Here is a 16,159-nt window from a genome sequence, read left to right as displayed (position 1 = left end):
GTGAGCAAGTCATAATGCTAACAGCAGGTCCACCAGAGGGTACATGTTAGAATGCTTTCTGAACTCTATAATTCTCCTATTAAGTGAATTTTTAATATCTAATACTGTTTAAAATTGAAGCATATTTAAAAATCGTATTGAACTAGAACCTAGAATGAACAGTCATTGAGAGACTTAGCAACTGTTTAGTCATTTCTAAATGAGGCTGAATTTTATTCACGAAGTCATGTAGGACATGTGAAATAATGCTTGTGAAAATACACCATAAGATACAGAACACAGGAATGATATTTGTAAGAAATCAATAGCATTTGAAAAATTCATTTTGAATTTGAAATAGTATAACAAAAGAAGGAAACACCATAAAACAAAGAAAAATTAGCATATATTAAGAATACAGAATATTCCCATAGAACTTACTTTCTAATTATTTTTCTCTTTCATATGTGAATGTCTTTTCTGTTATTAATGTATTATTGTTATAAACACTTTGGGAAATATGGAAGCTAAGAAAAGTGATACACCAATCATCTGATAAATATTTTAATATCCATTAACTACTGTTATTATAAAAATCAGTTGTTAGCCAATATAAATGACTCAGTTCTTATTTGAGAGCATGATGTCAGCTCCACTCTGGAAGCAGATCCTGGCTCTGCTACTTCCTAGTATGTGGCCTTAGACAAGTTACTGACTACCTTTAAACCTGGGCTTCCTCTTCTGAAACATAGACATTACAATAATCCCTGTTTCATAGGGCCTGGCATTTGATAGGTACTCAATAAATAGTATTGCTTATTATTTCATTGGCTGGTAAGGCTGAAAAGACTTAAAATTAGGTACATTTCTTTATAAAGAGTTATTTCCTTTAGTATGGTATTAATTTTGGGAAGGTAATTAAAATACCTAATAGTACTAAGTCATTTAAGCTCAGTAGTAAAAGCTAGAGTGCTTTGTGAATTTTCTTCTTTCCAACTTGTCTATTTAAGTCACATCATAGAGGCTGAAATTCCATGCTGCACCCTCAAACCTGGAGATTTAAATCAGGATGAAAATTCTAATGTTTTCTGGGGCCAGAACTGTAAAGATGTGAAGAGAGTCCAATTAGAATATGAGAGTGAGCAGAGAGACCTATGGAGACTAAAACATTCAATTTTTTAAAAAAGAAAAAAAGATAAAAAAAAAACCCTCAAGTTTACTTTATATAGTAGCATACCAACTGCACCCCTAAAAATGCATTCTAGTTTCATGACTCCTCAATACTTTTTAACATTTTTAAATTGGTTTTTATGATATGGTGCATATTCATCAGAATCTTACTATCCATTTGAACAACCAAATCAAGTTTGAGGTTACAGGTGATTTATTTGAATACTCCCCCAGTGGTAGACATTAGATATCTTCAACTTTTCTCCATTACAAATGACGTTACAACAAACATCCTTCTATATATATCTTGTGCATTTATATTATGATATATTATGACAAATTTCTAGTGAAATTGCCACTCAAAACATATTCACACTCCATTTTTTACACATAAAGAAAATATATCATTGAAATTATTTTTAGTTGGATATAACCGTGTACATCTATGACTGCAACAACTCAGGAGGCAGAAGCAGGAGGATCACAAGTTCAAGGCCAGCCTCAGCTACTTAGTAATACTCCACCTCAAAATAAAAAGGGCTGGTGATGTTTGTAGCTCAGTGGGAGAGCCCCTGGGTTCAATCCCCAGAACCAAAATAAATAGATAAAGAAAAAGAAAAAAAAAATTTAAATGCTTTCCTATTCCCAAAACGTTTGGGAAATCACCCATGTTCCAGGCCTGGTATTCTGTGATAAATCTAAAAACAGAAATCAAAATCAAGTTAAAGATTCATTTGTTTCTCCCAGATCACTTGTGCTGCTAGGTTATAGACTCTAACGCATCCTGACAACTCTGAACATTTACAGATTTATTTTTTCTGTTAATCAAACTGGGTTGCATTTCTTTGATCAGCTTACCTGTCCATATAGAATATGCAGATTTTTCTGGTTCCCATAAAAAATGTTATAGGTCTTCAATAAAGAATGAAGTTGTTCCCTAAAAAATTTAAACAGAAATAAATATTACATTCGGTTGCCATTGGTGTTAGGCTTTGTAAAAGAAAAAAGGCAGTAATAGTACTTTCAGTTCATAAAGGTGTCTAGAAAAGAAAATGGTTCAATGGACTCTTCATTATTCTGTCACTTTAACGTAATATAAGTCATTGAAAATCGAAGTATTCTTAGAACATTAGCAAACACTGAAGATGCTGATGCATGAAAACTAGACGAGAGAAATGACTGAGGCAAGAGAGGTGAGGAGAGCATGCTCTAGAAGGAGGTACCCATGAAACAAATGTGGTTTCACATTTTTGTTTTGTTTTGGGACATTTAACCAAGCTAAACTAAGCACTCAGTATGTTCCTGACATTGTGCTTCCCACTGGTGCTGCAGCAAGGGTTAAGGAACGGTTGCTGCTGCTGAATTATCTCACCCGTAGTGGCAGGTGGACTTGTGGCAGCGGGACACTGGTTCTTTCCACATCTCTATCCTCCTCTGTCCTTCTGCATCCTTGCATCTTAAATGCTTATTGTCTCTCTCCTGGGTTACTGCAATGACCTCCTAGGCCTCCCAGGCCTCCCTGTATCTATTGAGTATTCTTAAGAGCAGGAAATATTTTAATAAAAACTTGACTATCCCTCTCCTTTGTTCGCAGTTCTCCAATGTCTTCCCGTTATTCATAATAAAATCTAACATCCTTAAAATGAATTAAAAGGCTGGACGGGATCTGCTCTCTGCTACCTCTTCCATCTCACTTCCAACGTTCTAACTGCTCTTTCGTTCACTTCCTATCTGCAGTCTCAGGCGTGCTTGATGCTCTTGAGTGCTTCAGGTACACTCCCATCTCTGGCTTTGAATCTGCTGATTCTTCTGCCCAGAATTCTTCTGCCCTTCCCCACCAAGATATTGCTCACTCATTCGTTAACTACTTAATCAAAAGGCACCTTCTCAAGAGTCTTTTTCAACCACCCAATCTAAAAAGTTTGCCTTCTCCCAACATTTCATATCCTGTTTGCCTCCTTTACCTCCTTTACCTCTGCCCTCAGTCATCATCTAACCTTCCATAAATTCTACATAGTTATCTTATGTTCTGCCTTCTCCACTGGAGCATAGCTCTATGAGGGTAGGGATGTTTGTCTGCTTCTTTTTCACTTGGCAAATAGTAGGAACTCAATAAATTCCAATTGAATAAAATTGTCAGCAAATTGTCTTCCTAAAAGACAATAACAAACAAACAAACAAAGGGAGAAGAGCTTTTGTTATATAAGAATCTTTTATGAAAAAAAAATCCCATGACATTAAAATTCCAAGTACTTCAACTGTCAAATCCCCTTGATCCCCAAATATCTGTCTCCTTCTCCTAAGCATATTGGCTTCATGAAGGCAAGAAGTTTGATCTATTTTGTTCACTGCTATGCTCTCCATGTTTTGAGCAGAAACTTGATCATACTGTGCTCTTGTACAATCAATACTGACTGAATATTAAATGACAGAATTCATATATATTGATTTTTCAGGTTATAAACCATGTGAATGCACTTTCTCTACTGGACTTTTCCCACTTGGAATTTTCAGTGTGCACATTTCCAAGGGTCAATACCCTCTGCACAGTTACCACATGAAAATATTCTCCAGAAGCCCTCCATGCTGCTATTCCATTTCCCAACAGGGTTACTCTAAATTTTTAATGTTAATGAACATTTCTATTCTAAATATCATTTGGTGCACTGAATTTTCTTCCCTTGGGGTCATTACTATGGGATATTTGCTAAAAAACATACTACTGCTAAGGAGCCTCTGAGCACTTTTATGGCTCTCATTATTTAGTGCTATTGCTTCACACAGAAAATTCAGGTTCACTTGGGATGTAACTCCTGATATGCTGAGCTGTGAGGGTTGTTATGAAAGCAAATGAAGTTTTATATAATCTTATTCCCTTAGCTTCTGCTTCTGATAAGATTTCATTACACAGTATAGCACACGTCTCTTTCAAAGTGTTTTCCCCAGGACTATGTAAGTTGGAAAACATTTCTGTTCCTGAACAGAATCTGACTAAATCTTCTTCCACTGAAACAAGTCTCCAAATGACCCAGGGAGTTGGCAAACTGTGGCTGTTTTTGTAAATAAAGTTTTATTGGAAACTAGCCACACTAATTTGTTTGCTTATTATCTATATGGCTGCTTGCCTGCTATAATTGCAGAGTTGAGTGGTTGTGACAACTGTGTGGTCCACAAAACCTAAAATATTTATAATCTTGCCCATTGCAGAGAAAGCCTGCCAATCTATGCTCCACTGTGTAACACAGGGTAACTGGACACCACAAAAATCTTCTGTATTTTCTCACCACAAGCAGGATCTTTTTTATTGAGTATAAATGGCACTTGGAAATATTTTGGAGTATGAGAGACAATTAGAGTTCAGTAAACTCAACTATTGAAATAAATTTAGGTTAAGTTAATGCTGTAAGATTGAGTGAGGAATTAGAAAATTCAGATGTCATGTAAACATTGATAGCAATGGTGAATGTATTCCAAAAATGCCTTATAATTGTGTGTATCTTATCAGACAGAGAAACTTGAAGATTATCAATTTATATACCTGATGGAACAAAAATTCTAATATAACACTGGGAAGTAAATGTGCCCAAAACATTCTTATTTGACTTGATGGCAACTGGTGGTAGGATGCGAAGAGTTATTTTCAAAATGATCACCTGTGTCTGTTGACTAATTTTAATTATGCCTGCTAACAAGGCCTGCACTAATGCTCATTCATTCACATGGGATCACTGTGTAAGCACAGTTGAGGAGCCTCAGTCATACACAGAAAATGGATAAGAGCTGATGCTACCTATGGTGAACCTTGATGGGTATTAACTAAACAAGAAGAGCATGAAGAGCTCATCAGGTAAGGAAAACAACATGCATAACGACATGTCGTTATTTCCGTAGTTAGTGGAGAAAACTCAAAGTTGAGATTCTAAGAGTATAACATGTGAAGTGGGGAATAGTGAGCAATGAGTACCATGAACCATCCTGAGAAACTCAGACTCCATTTTACAGACCATGGGATGCTAGGGAAGGTTCTAGGCAAGAGAAACAGAGGAGGGTGGTAAGCACACTAGGTAGTGTGTGGAGGCTAAATTTCAACACAAGACAAGATGGAAGGAGTAGGGTGAGTCAGAACTTTTCAACCCTCTGGGCAGAGGTACAGGAGCAAGGCTGATGTTTTACAGAAGGTGATGGGATGTCCCACATACATGGAAGAATCTAAAGTCTGGAAGGAACCTAAAGTAACTATAGCATAAGGATTTATGTTAGGAGATTCAAAGTATTATCAAGGCAGTTTTTTGTCATAGAAAGGGGACACTGGCTTAATATACACTGGGATCTGTCAGTATTAATATCAACAATTTTCAGAGTCACTTAAATGAACCTCTTCCTATTAAAAAAAAAAAAAAAAAAAAAATCCATGTGTCTTTCTCCTTCAGCTCCTAAAGAGTTCCCCACCCAGCCTAGACCAGCTGCTTAGTGTAGGCTGCTCAGTTACCCTAAAAAAGGTTTAAAATGGTTGCTGGCTTCTCAGTTTATTAACCTGGGATTTCTAGAAGCCATAGAAATACTCAAGAAATAGATATAAGGTTCAAACACACTTTATATGTAAGACATAGAAAACCAATTTCTTAAGAAAAAAATTCTTTTCTTTGAAACAAAAATATCACATTACAACATATAATAAGGATTTTAAAACACATCATCACTCACCATATCACGGGCACAGTGTTTTTATTTAACTGAGGAATGCCAAGTTTCCACATATGCTAAACTTCTAGCTAAGTGAATGCACACAATCATAAGCTTCTCCAGGACAGAAGTTGGCACTATGACGCTGGCCTTGCAGGAGAGGATTCTGGTAGATTCTAATGGATGCTCAGAATTCTTCATTAGAGCCTCTGGAAGGGAGCTAGCCTGGGAGAGATTTACCACTGGGTGGCAGGTGTGGGGAGGGATGCAGGAGATCCCAGGGCTTCTCTTCTTTTAAGCTCCTATTTGGTTTTAATGAGTAATAGTGGACCCAGAATGAACCACAAAATGCTCAGGTGTTCTTTGTACTGTGGCTGAACTGCAGCTGCTCAACAGATGGGAACTATCCACATTCTGATGTTTGACATGAATAATATATTTAGTGAGAAATGAGTCCCCAATCTCATTCAGGCTATTTAGCTGGCTAGAAGAAACAATTTTTATTTGATTTTATAAATCTGTAATAAACATGAAAAAGGACAGGATGATGGATGGAAGTGAATTGCACCTCACATCTACAAAACAGATGTCAAATATTAGTTGTGGTAAGAGTTTTTCCTCTTGTTTTTATAATGATTAGCAACATAATTAAATGGATATTCTATTCCTTCCCTGGAAACCAAAAAAAAAAAAAAATAAAATAAAATAAAATGCTGGTTCCACTCTTGATTCTTACAATTTAGACCTACTATGAGCAAAACACAAATATCACATGTGGTAACCCAACACAAATTTCAGAGGCTGCTATATGATGTAAATAAACTTCAGGGGAAAATACTACTCCCCAGAGCCACCAAAGGCATATTTGGCCTTTAGTCACACTTGGCTGTCCTTCCTGAGTCTGTGGTTACGTCTGCCTCTCAGAAACTTGCTGAAAAATGTTCATGGTTCGCGATGAACTGCGTAGTGACAGCGGTGTTAGGAAGAGTATTCTGTTGTGCGAGTTGCCATGTTCAGAGCAGGAACCTTAAACTTAATTCTCGAGTGTCTTTTCAACAGATAAAAAACTAAAGCAAAATGAAAATATTTTACTTGTTCTCTTGCACATTTAGTTTTGCTATCCTTCCCCCAGTTTTGTTCATAATATTAAATTTTAGTAATGAGATGATTCAACAATTTCATATGTTAGGTTCCAAAAGCTTAATTTAAAACTTTCTATGTTTTTATAAATAACAACGAACTATACATGTAAAGTTAACAAAGTATTTGCTGGAATTGTCTGTGATTTTTGTGTGTTGTAATTCTGTATACTTTCCAAACTATGTAATAAGCATGTCACCCATTCATTGAATTTTTTTCATAATTTAACTCCAAAAAAAAAAAGAAGTATAAACTCTTCTGCCTTTTTTCTTTTTTTAAGTGGAATCAGGACAACAGAAAAGAGTGAGTAAAGCCTTGTCCTTAAGCCATTTGCCAAGACAAGCCCTCATTCCACAAGCAGAGGCAGAATTCTCTGAACCCACCATATCTTTCATTACGGTCCACTTAAATCTTGGAATTAATGTTGCAAACTTTGGCAGCCCCTCTTGGCAGCCCCTCTTCCGTAAGCGGCTAAGGCACTGGTCTTCTTGCCCTTGGCTGCATCCAGGCTCCACAGATGCAGGAAGAATGTTTTCCAGCTGAGCAGAGACCTTCCTCAGTCAGCCAACTGGGTTATTCATATTTCCATTGCAAATGAAGGGACTGAATTCCAAAGGCTGAAAACTGAGAAGTTGGAGTGGGGAGGGCTATCTTGACCAAAGTAAAAATGCAAATCCTAAATTATCAGGGAACTTCACATTTTGTTGAACTACCCTGACTTCAAAGTCCTGGGGAGGAGCATTTGTGCCAAAGGGGCTGCCTTTTTGAAAAGGAAGTTTCCTAGCAACTTTGCTAGAGTATCATTAATTATGATGGTGGTTGGGATGGCTGAAATTTATTTGCTCTGCCCTCCTATGCAGTTCTAGCCTTAGACCTTAACTCCTTCAGCTAATGACTGTCAAGACAAAAGAACCTCGGAGTTTCCTGCGGTCTATTTGTGATCTCGTCAATAAGGTAATTAAGCCACACTCATCTCATTCCCAGTACATAACCACCCTCTGGCTGCTTAGGATCATTTCGCAACTTTTGTATTTTCTGGGACATTGATTTTTGCAAGACTGCCCCTGTAGAAAATGGCCTTGGGGTCAATTGGTGCACAGAAGTCTCAGGTTCCCTCGGGTCCTCAACTCCTAGAACTCAGAGCCAAAGGATTAAAGATCAAGGAATAAGGCCCTAATATTAAAATAAACTTGAAGTGATTTGCCCTGGCCACTAGTCAGCAGACACAAAATAAACACCCAAAATGTTTTTACTATGCAAACCCCTATTTGGAGAAGAGCTATAGAAAATTGGAACAGTGTCACTAGTTGCTGGTAAGGCATGGACGGGAGGGTGAAATTGGAGAGGCAAAGATAGCATAACTTTTGTTTTTAATGCTAGTGCTTCTGAAGAAAGCAGAAATGTGCTCCAGATCTGATATCTGGTCATTTTTAAGAGGATCCTTTCATAAGGGTAAATATCAGAATTTGATATTTTAGCACCTAACATGTTTTTCAACCTTAACTGAGAGAAGGTACTTATCTCTTCCCTTTCCCTTAATATTTAGCTCCTAAAGTTTAAGGAAAAAAAATTTTAAAATGCGCAACCTGTTGTTCCAGTTGGCACCTGCAATGAGCTGCTGCCACATCAGACCTCTTTTTCTGTTACCATAAGCAGCCCGCATCCTTGACCTCAGGGCAGCTCATTTAGTTAGTGGACAGGAAAGAAGGTGAGGGGCAGGCTCTGCTCTATCCTCTCCCCCCCTGCTCCCAGACAGGCTCTGGTCAATGGCCCTGATACTATTCACTAATCAGTACCAATTTTTATATTTTGATAGTAATCTAAAGTAAAAACTTGAACATAAATAAATGCAGATTTGTTCCTTGCTGTAGGTGATTGTTTTGGAGGGAACTGAGAAACATTTGGTGGGTAAGAAAGTCCTACTTGAAAGTTACAGGAACATCATGTGCCCCTTAATGTATGGACAACAAGAAGCCCACTGGTGTATCTGCTCATATTAGATATGTGGTTCTCAAACTTGAACTTGCATCAGAGTCACTCAAAGGACTATTGAAACTCAGATTGCTGAGCTGCATGCTCAGTTTCAGTAGGTCTGGGGTGGGTATTGAGAACATGCATCTCTAACAGATCTGGGGTTCTGGTGCTACTAGTTCAGAGGCCACATTTTGTGATCCACCCTTTTCCATCTCAGTTCACTGAGAAAGGGAGACTTACTACTGCTAGATTGCAGTTTTAGATAAGTGGTCATTCTAAATAGAACTAAAATGGACACTTGTAATCAATGCAGAATTTAGTTCTTATATTAAAATAGCAGCACTATGTAGATAGTCACCTTGTCCCTTGATGTGGAAACAGTATTTCAGGATGACACACATAAAGTCATACCCATGCTTAGTTCTTTCAGTCTGGTCATTTCCATACTCATCTGCATTCAACTGAACTTTACTGAGGGATTGCTATGTAACAGACAATATAATAGATGCTGGGAATCAGCAACATTTAAACAAAACATCTAGACTTCTGCAGTAATGAGACTCACTTTCTAAAATAGGACGACAAAAGAAAACAGAACAAATAAACAATTTTATAAAGGGATAAGTTTAATGAGAATAATAAAATAGGCATGTGTGATACAGCACTAAGGAAGGTAACATTTCAGAGGAAGTCTGAAATACTAAACTGAAATGTCAATAATGGAAAGGAGCTAGCCAGGGAGAGTCAGAGAGAGTTTCCAGGCAGGCGATTGATGGAACTGCCCTGTCTTGTATGCAGGACTAAGTCTGACATGTTTGAAGGACAGAAAGAAGAAAAGAGCGGTTCAGATGAGATTATAAAAGTCCTCTAGGCCTTAGAACCTACACAAGGAGTTTGTATCTTACTCCAAGTACAGCAGGAAACCTTTGACTTTTAAAAAGGTAGGTGTGATTTAAATCCTAGAGAGATATTCTGACCTTTGGGGAAGAATGGACTGTAGGGGCAGGGAATGGTAGTTTCCAGGCAAGAGATGATGACAACTAGGACTGGATGGTGAAGGGTGGTTGGATTTTGGAAGTGGAGTTAATTGAACTGGCTGTGAGATGGGACAGAAATGGGAGAATGGAGCAAGTAGGCTGGTACCAAGCTGGTGCTTAGGTCTTGTTTGTCTTTCCTCCCAGGTTTTCTCTTACATTTTATGTTTTTCTAGTATGAGCCTTTTAGATTTTTTTTTAATCCAGTTGAAAAGTAAACACAGATGCACCACACAGACCAGTCACTGCTGAAGCTGAGGCAGATTATGCTGTAAGACAACACCCTTTGCATATGGAGAGCTAGGGACTATTGTGCTGGTGGATGTCTGTCTGGCTTCACAGTCTGATGCCCCTTGTTCCCTTGGGAGGGGAAACGATCTGGCTCTTTTGTTTAATGAAGTCTTTCACTTATTCTACTGACAGGCCTTCCCACCTCATGGGCCTCTGGGATTGTTACTCAACATAAGAGTGGCCAGTGACTCTTGGGGCCATCAGTGTGAGCATGAGCTGGAGACAGGAGCTTTCCTGTTACAAGTTCTCTTACATCCACTGGCTCTTGCTTTGCTGTTCAGTGATGCTGCCATGACTCTGGCACTGATTCTTCCTGTTTCTGACAAAAAATATATTAAACAACTCCATTGTTTCTATTCTGTGTCCACCATCCATGCCCACATCATATTCAGAGAATAGAGAACACGCCTGATTACATCATCTGCTTCGCTTAGCATCCTTAAACTTCAGTCTTTCCACTGCTCTTGGCACAAACCCCTAAACCCTATCTCAGCACATTAAAGCCCTGAGTGGTCCCTCTCTGTCTTCCTATTTAGCCATCTTTTGAGACACACCCTTGTGCCCTGCACCATAGCCACCCTGGGCACATAGCCCTTGCTGAAACTCTGTGTTTTGTGGCCATAAGAAAGAGGGACAGACTTCCTGTGTCAGGAAAGCACTCCTACCAAGCCCCCTGAGTCTTGTGAGCTCCCTCCCTATTCAGATCTCAGTAGAAACATAGTTTCTAGGAAGAAACTTTTCTAGACCCTTCTGTTTAGGCTAGGTTCTTCAGAATACTTATCTCAGTTTGTCTCAGGCCTTTAAATCTGCAGTTCTCAAAGTGTGATTTCCCAGACCATAGCATCTACACCACTGGGGAGCTCAGACCTGCAAATACCCAATTCACCAGACCTAGTAACAGGCTCGAGGGATGGGGCCCAGTACTCCTTATTTTAACCAGTCTTCCAGGTGATTCTGCTAGAAGCTCAAGATTGAAATCTGCAACTTCAGACTGCAATTTCTGTAAGAATTGGCTTCTTGTCTGTTTTTCTCAAAATTGAATGCCCCAGTTACTTTTCTGGTATAGTTTCTGACTCATGGTATGTTCTCAAAAATCATTTGATTAGGGAAAAAAATATAGAAAAGTGAATTCTGACCTACTAATAGGTCAAAATATATTTAATCAGTGTGAAAAACACACCCAGAAATTTAAGTGAATTCCATACATGTAATATACTCTGGAGTCTGAATTTTGATGTCATCAGACTTTCTATGGAAACATTTTCAGTGTATCTTGCAAAGAGTTTTTGTTTTTCCATCGACTGAAGTGATAACATAGGCAACTGTGCAGTAGATAAATTTTACTGGGAATAATAGATTATATAATAGATTTTTGTCATATTGATATGCTCAATGTTTATTAACAATGTATATTTATTGGAAAATATCGGGCATAAAGAAAGTTAATAATATCCTTTTCTCACATATCTGGGGGTGATGTTATTGACCTTTGTGTGACATAGTAACGTATGTGCTACTCAGCTTTTAATAATTTAATTTCACTGGATAATCAGATACGAATAACATAAATTTTAAAAAAACAGTTCTCATATAGAAAATAATTTAATTTTAAAGGAGACAGTTCCAAGCACCTATTTCAAACCCTTTGCCTCTGGCTTGATTCTTGACTTCTATAAAAGTCTGTCAGAGAGGACTCTACTATCTTCCTTGGTATCAAGGTTCTGCAGACAGTGATGCCCTCTTCACAACCCTATCTTCAAAATTGGCTGGCACTGACTCCTGCACAGTTTGCTTTTATTCCTTTGATCAGGAGAAGACCCTGGAGGTGGAACCTGCCAAAAGCTGCCCTCTGGCTCTAAGGACCAGGTAGGAGGTGGCCTCCTGAACACTGGCTCTTTGTGTTTAATTTGTACTTTGAGATGCAGGTGGCTGGTTCCTTTGTTTCAGCAAAGGGTTCTGGCCAGCATACTTGGAAAAATAAACTGTTTGGAATAAAGCACTTTCTGCTAAAATTTATTACATCATGTTAATTAAACTTATTCACTAAAGAGAGGAATGCATGTTTGCCTTTCAAGCTGCTGAAAGAAAAGTTGTAGCCTGCAAGTGTTTATATCACGTTCCTAAGCAGCAGAAAAAGTCGTTCTGAGAGTGAAATCAGATCTGCATTTGAAACTGAATTAGAACTTCTTTTTTTTGTTTTTGTTTTTGTTTTTGTTTTTTAAACACAAGGCTGGCATTTATGCTCCTGTGCCCTCATTTCTGCCTACCACCTGAAATGAAAATGCTATGAAAGCAGGCAAACAGAACCACTTTTTTTAGGGTAGAGTATTTGCCATTTGAAGCAGCAGAACAGTGAGGACTCCAGGCAATGAAACAGCAAGTGGAATCTTTGTCACTTAAGCATGAAGCTAACCAATGCCAAAATCCTTCAGCCAGGAACTTTCTACCCTCAGAGAATGCCCATCTAGTAGTAAGACACAAATGTTATGTTGCCTACAGTGCCATTAATACCAGGAACTCTTAATTTACTGATCATAGGCAATGTTCATGAAACTTGCTGAAAGAAAATTTCAATTACATATATTTCATTGTACTATTAATGTCTGTTGTTTTCCTATATTTCTGTGCAGGAAAATTAAAATTCCTTAATAAATTGATCATTTCTACCTTGCTTACCACAACAATTAGTACAGACGGGGATCTGAAAAAGTACTTAAAAATAATTGAGTGTGTGTGTTGGATGGGGGTAGTGTTTGCAAGATTTGTGGTGGGTTGAGTATGAGAATTGGCTAGTGGCATTGTTATAATTTCTGGTTAAAGTTTTACAGAGATTTCCCCTGACTCCCGGAATGTTGTTTATGTCAGGAGGTCAGAAGTTCTCAGAACTTTCATCCCCTTTTCCTCTGAGAAGTTCTCAGACTTCAAACTGTATCAGCATCACCTGATTGGTTTGGGAATGGAGCCCAGGATCTGTATCATTAGTGAGCATCTGATATGGAAGAGGAGCCATGGACCACATTTGCAGAAATGCTATCCTCAATCTGGTATTTGTGGAATTATGCTGCTACAATATTAACTTTACATTCGGAGCTCTAATTAACACATGGATCCAGAGGTCTGAAAGAGGCTCTGGATTACAGAAGACAAACTAAAAATTCTTCATTGTACCAGTTGAGAATATGACACTAAATAGAGGTCACTGATCTCAACCCCTTCTTTGGAAATACCCTCCATTGTCCACTGGGACATATTTTACTATAAATAATAAAATGAGAATGCACATAGGTTCTTAAAATGTGTTAGTTTTCTTTCTCTTATATTACTAATTACCAGAAAATACTCATAACATTGTTTTTAGAGATTAAAAACTAAACTTTTATATAAAAGTTTAAGGCTAATTTGTGAGATAGGTGTTATGGTATAGATATGAGATATCCCCCAAAAGCCCTTGTGTTAATGAAGGAGGTGAAATGATTAAATTAGGAGAATCCCAACTTAATCAGTACATTAATTCACTTGATGAATGAATAATTTGAAAAGACTACAGTGCTGGGTGATAACTGTAGGCAGGTGATATATGGTTGGAGGTGGTGGGTCACTGCAAGCAGGTCCTTGGGGATTATACCTTGTCCCTCTAGCTCCTCTTTCTCACTCTCACTCTGCTTTATGGCCACATGAGCCAAGCAGCCTTCCCCACCATGCCCTTCTGCCATGATGTTCTGCTTCACATACAACCCAGAGTGATAGAGTCAGTCAACCATGGACTGAATTTTTGGACCATAGATTAAAACTTTGAAATGGTGAGCTTGAAATAAACTTTTCCTCCTCTAAATTGTTCTAGTCAGGTATTTCAGCCACAGCGATGAAAAACTAATTAATATAAAAGATTACTACATTCTGGCTAAGGGGTATGGCAGTCTGTTCAACTAATCACATTTGACTTCATAATTTAGGTCAATTCAAGTATTATCTGTTGTCAATAATTTTCTAATTGATTTTTTAAAAATATATTTCTATCTCTCTTCTCCTGAACAATTTATATTTGTGAAATTAAAGATTTCCTGTTGTAGTTTTATTTCCTAATTCTTTTTCAGTGTTTAAATTAAAAAAAATTTTAAATACATGATCATATCAGTTTCACTTGATATCATCTCATATATCAAAGTCACCCTAATACCCTACTTTGGGAAACAGAATGCAAAAGATGCTTAGATCTTACCCTCAAAGAGTTTACAATCTGCCCAGGAAAACCAAGTATCCTGGAAGCAATAAGGACATAGGCACCTAGGCTATTGAGTGGAGAGTAAACTCATCAAACTTTTTAGAGAGATATTTGAAGCAAAACATATATTTATTTGCACACTTTCATCCAAAGTGTATTCAAAAAACCAGAGCCATCTCAAAGGCCAAAATTAAAGGAATGATTATATCTTGGCATTTTAAAAATATCATTGAATACTACAGTGTCATTAAAACCATCTTCGAAGATCTATTTTAATGGTATGGGGAAGTATTTATAATATAATGCCAGATGTATAAAACAAACTACCATATAATTTGAGCTTTGCAAAACTGCATCTTTGCAGTAGAAAAATAAACAAATTAAACTGTGTATTTTCCTGAGTGATGGATACAGATGCTTTTTATTTTTTCAACTTACATATCTTTAAATTTTCTCAGTTTTTATAATCATATAGATTTATAAAATATAAAAATTTATAAAATAATTTTGATGTTATAATTAAGAGATAAGTAATTTTCAAAAACAAATATACAAGTAACTAATGAGGACTAATTAAAACTTCACTGAGGCTCAGGTGGAATTTCCTAGAAAAGTGAGTTACTGAGACTGGGAAAATACAAAATATTACAAAGCAAACAAGATGACTTGGAGACTACCAGTATATGGATATGTGTCTACTCCAGTGAAAAGCAAGAGATAAGTTCACACTGTATCACACAGGTAAACAATAGAAGGAAATGTGTTGTTCCAGGATGAGAAATTCCCATTGGAGGTTGTGCCTACAAACGAGGTTGATATAAATCCATTGAGAATAGAACCAATAGCTGTATACAGGTAAAAGATAAAGTTGTTCTAGAAAAACTGAAGATGCAAGAACTCCAGGAATCTACAGAATAAAGAGAAACATACACATACAAATGTCCTGGATTAACAAGAGAAGCAGGACCCCCAAGTGCAAGCAAGAGTCAGGAAGGGCATAGGGGCTTCTCTGCCACATTTGTCTTAGGGTTTTGTCAGGGAAGAGAAGTTCTTGCTCATGAAGATGCCAGTGAGTTCAACCAGGGGAATAGGGACTGCTCCAGGGGCTGCCTGGTGCCAGTTTAGAGTAGATTCCACTCTAATTAAGGAAAAGTCTACAGAACTGAGTGAAGCCTTCACTTCCTTGGGAATCCAGAGGGTAGAGATCTATTGTATCACAGCAGAAGGAGACTGAGAGAAAAGGTGGTAACTTCAGACTGAGAGTGATGGCCTTGGTGTAGCAATGTCCTGGCAGGACAGGATGGGAATCATACTTTTGTGAACTGAATTGAGTCAAGCAGGGCTGTGTAACAGGAAAATAACTATGCAGGCTGCTCATCTGCCTCTAAGGCTACGTACTATCTCTTCTCCAAACTTTCCTCTTAGTCAGTGGTGTAAACCTGTTTAACTGCACAGAAAACCTAAAGCAACAAGGAACACAGGTGTAGACCACATCTTCAGAGGTACTTCTCTTCCTTCTGTAATTCTCTTTAGGAGGAGGCAAGGAGGGAAAGGGACTATCTCTCACTCTTTTCCAGCACCTTTCTGTCCTCCTCCTTTTGTTTTATGTGACGGTTACCTTCACTGGCCTTCATTATCTTCATTATCTGTCCACCCCCCAACACAC

General features: G+C 37.8%; 1 protein-coding gene across 4 annotated transcripts in view; it reads right to left on the bottom strand.

The window, feature by feature from the left end:
- The window catches only part of RASSF6 (Ras association domain family member 6), a 45,441-nt gene that overhangs the window by 18,787 nt on the left and 10,495 nt on the right, over positions 1-16,159 (bottom strand). For 3 of the 4 annotated variants that reach the window (XM_079152756.1, XM_079152754.1, XM_079152755.1), the window contains exon 3: positions 2,008-2,086. In XM_079152756.1, the coding sequence (XP_079008882.1) occupies positions 2,008-2,086 (79 nt within the window). Of the gene's footprint in view, positions 1-2,007; positions 2,087-11,148; positions 11,272-16,159 lie in introns of all 4 variants that reach the window. The other variant, XM_079152757.1, reaches the window with a different exon arrangement.

Source organism: Sciurus vulgaris (assembly GCF_902686455.1).
Source record: "Sciurus vulgaris genome assembly, chromosome: 9".
NCBI classification, from domain to species: domain Eukaryota; kingdom Metazoa; phylum Chordata; class Mammalia; order Rodentia; family Sciuridae; genus Sciurus; species Sciurus vulgaris.
The sequence above is the reverse complement of the archived record's forward strand: the minus strand, read 5'-3'. Positions and strand labels throughout refer to the sequence as shown.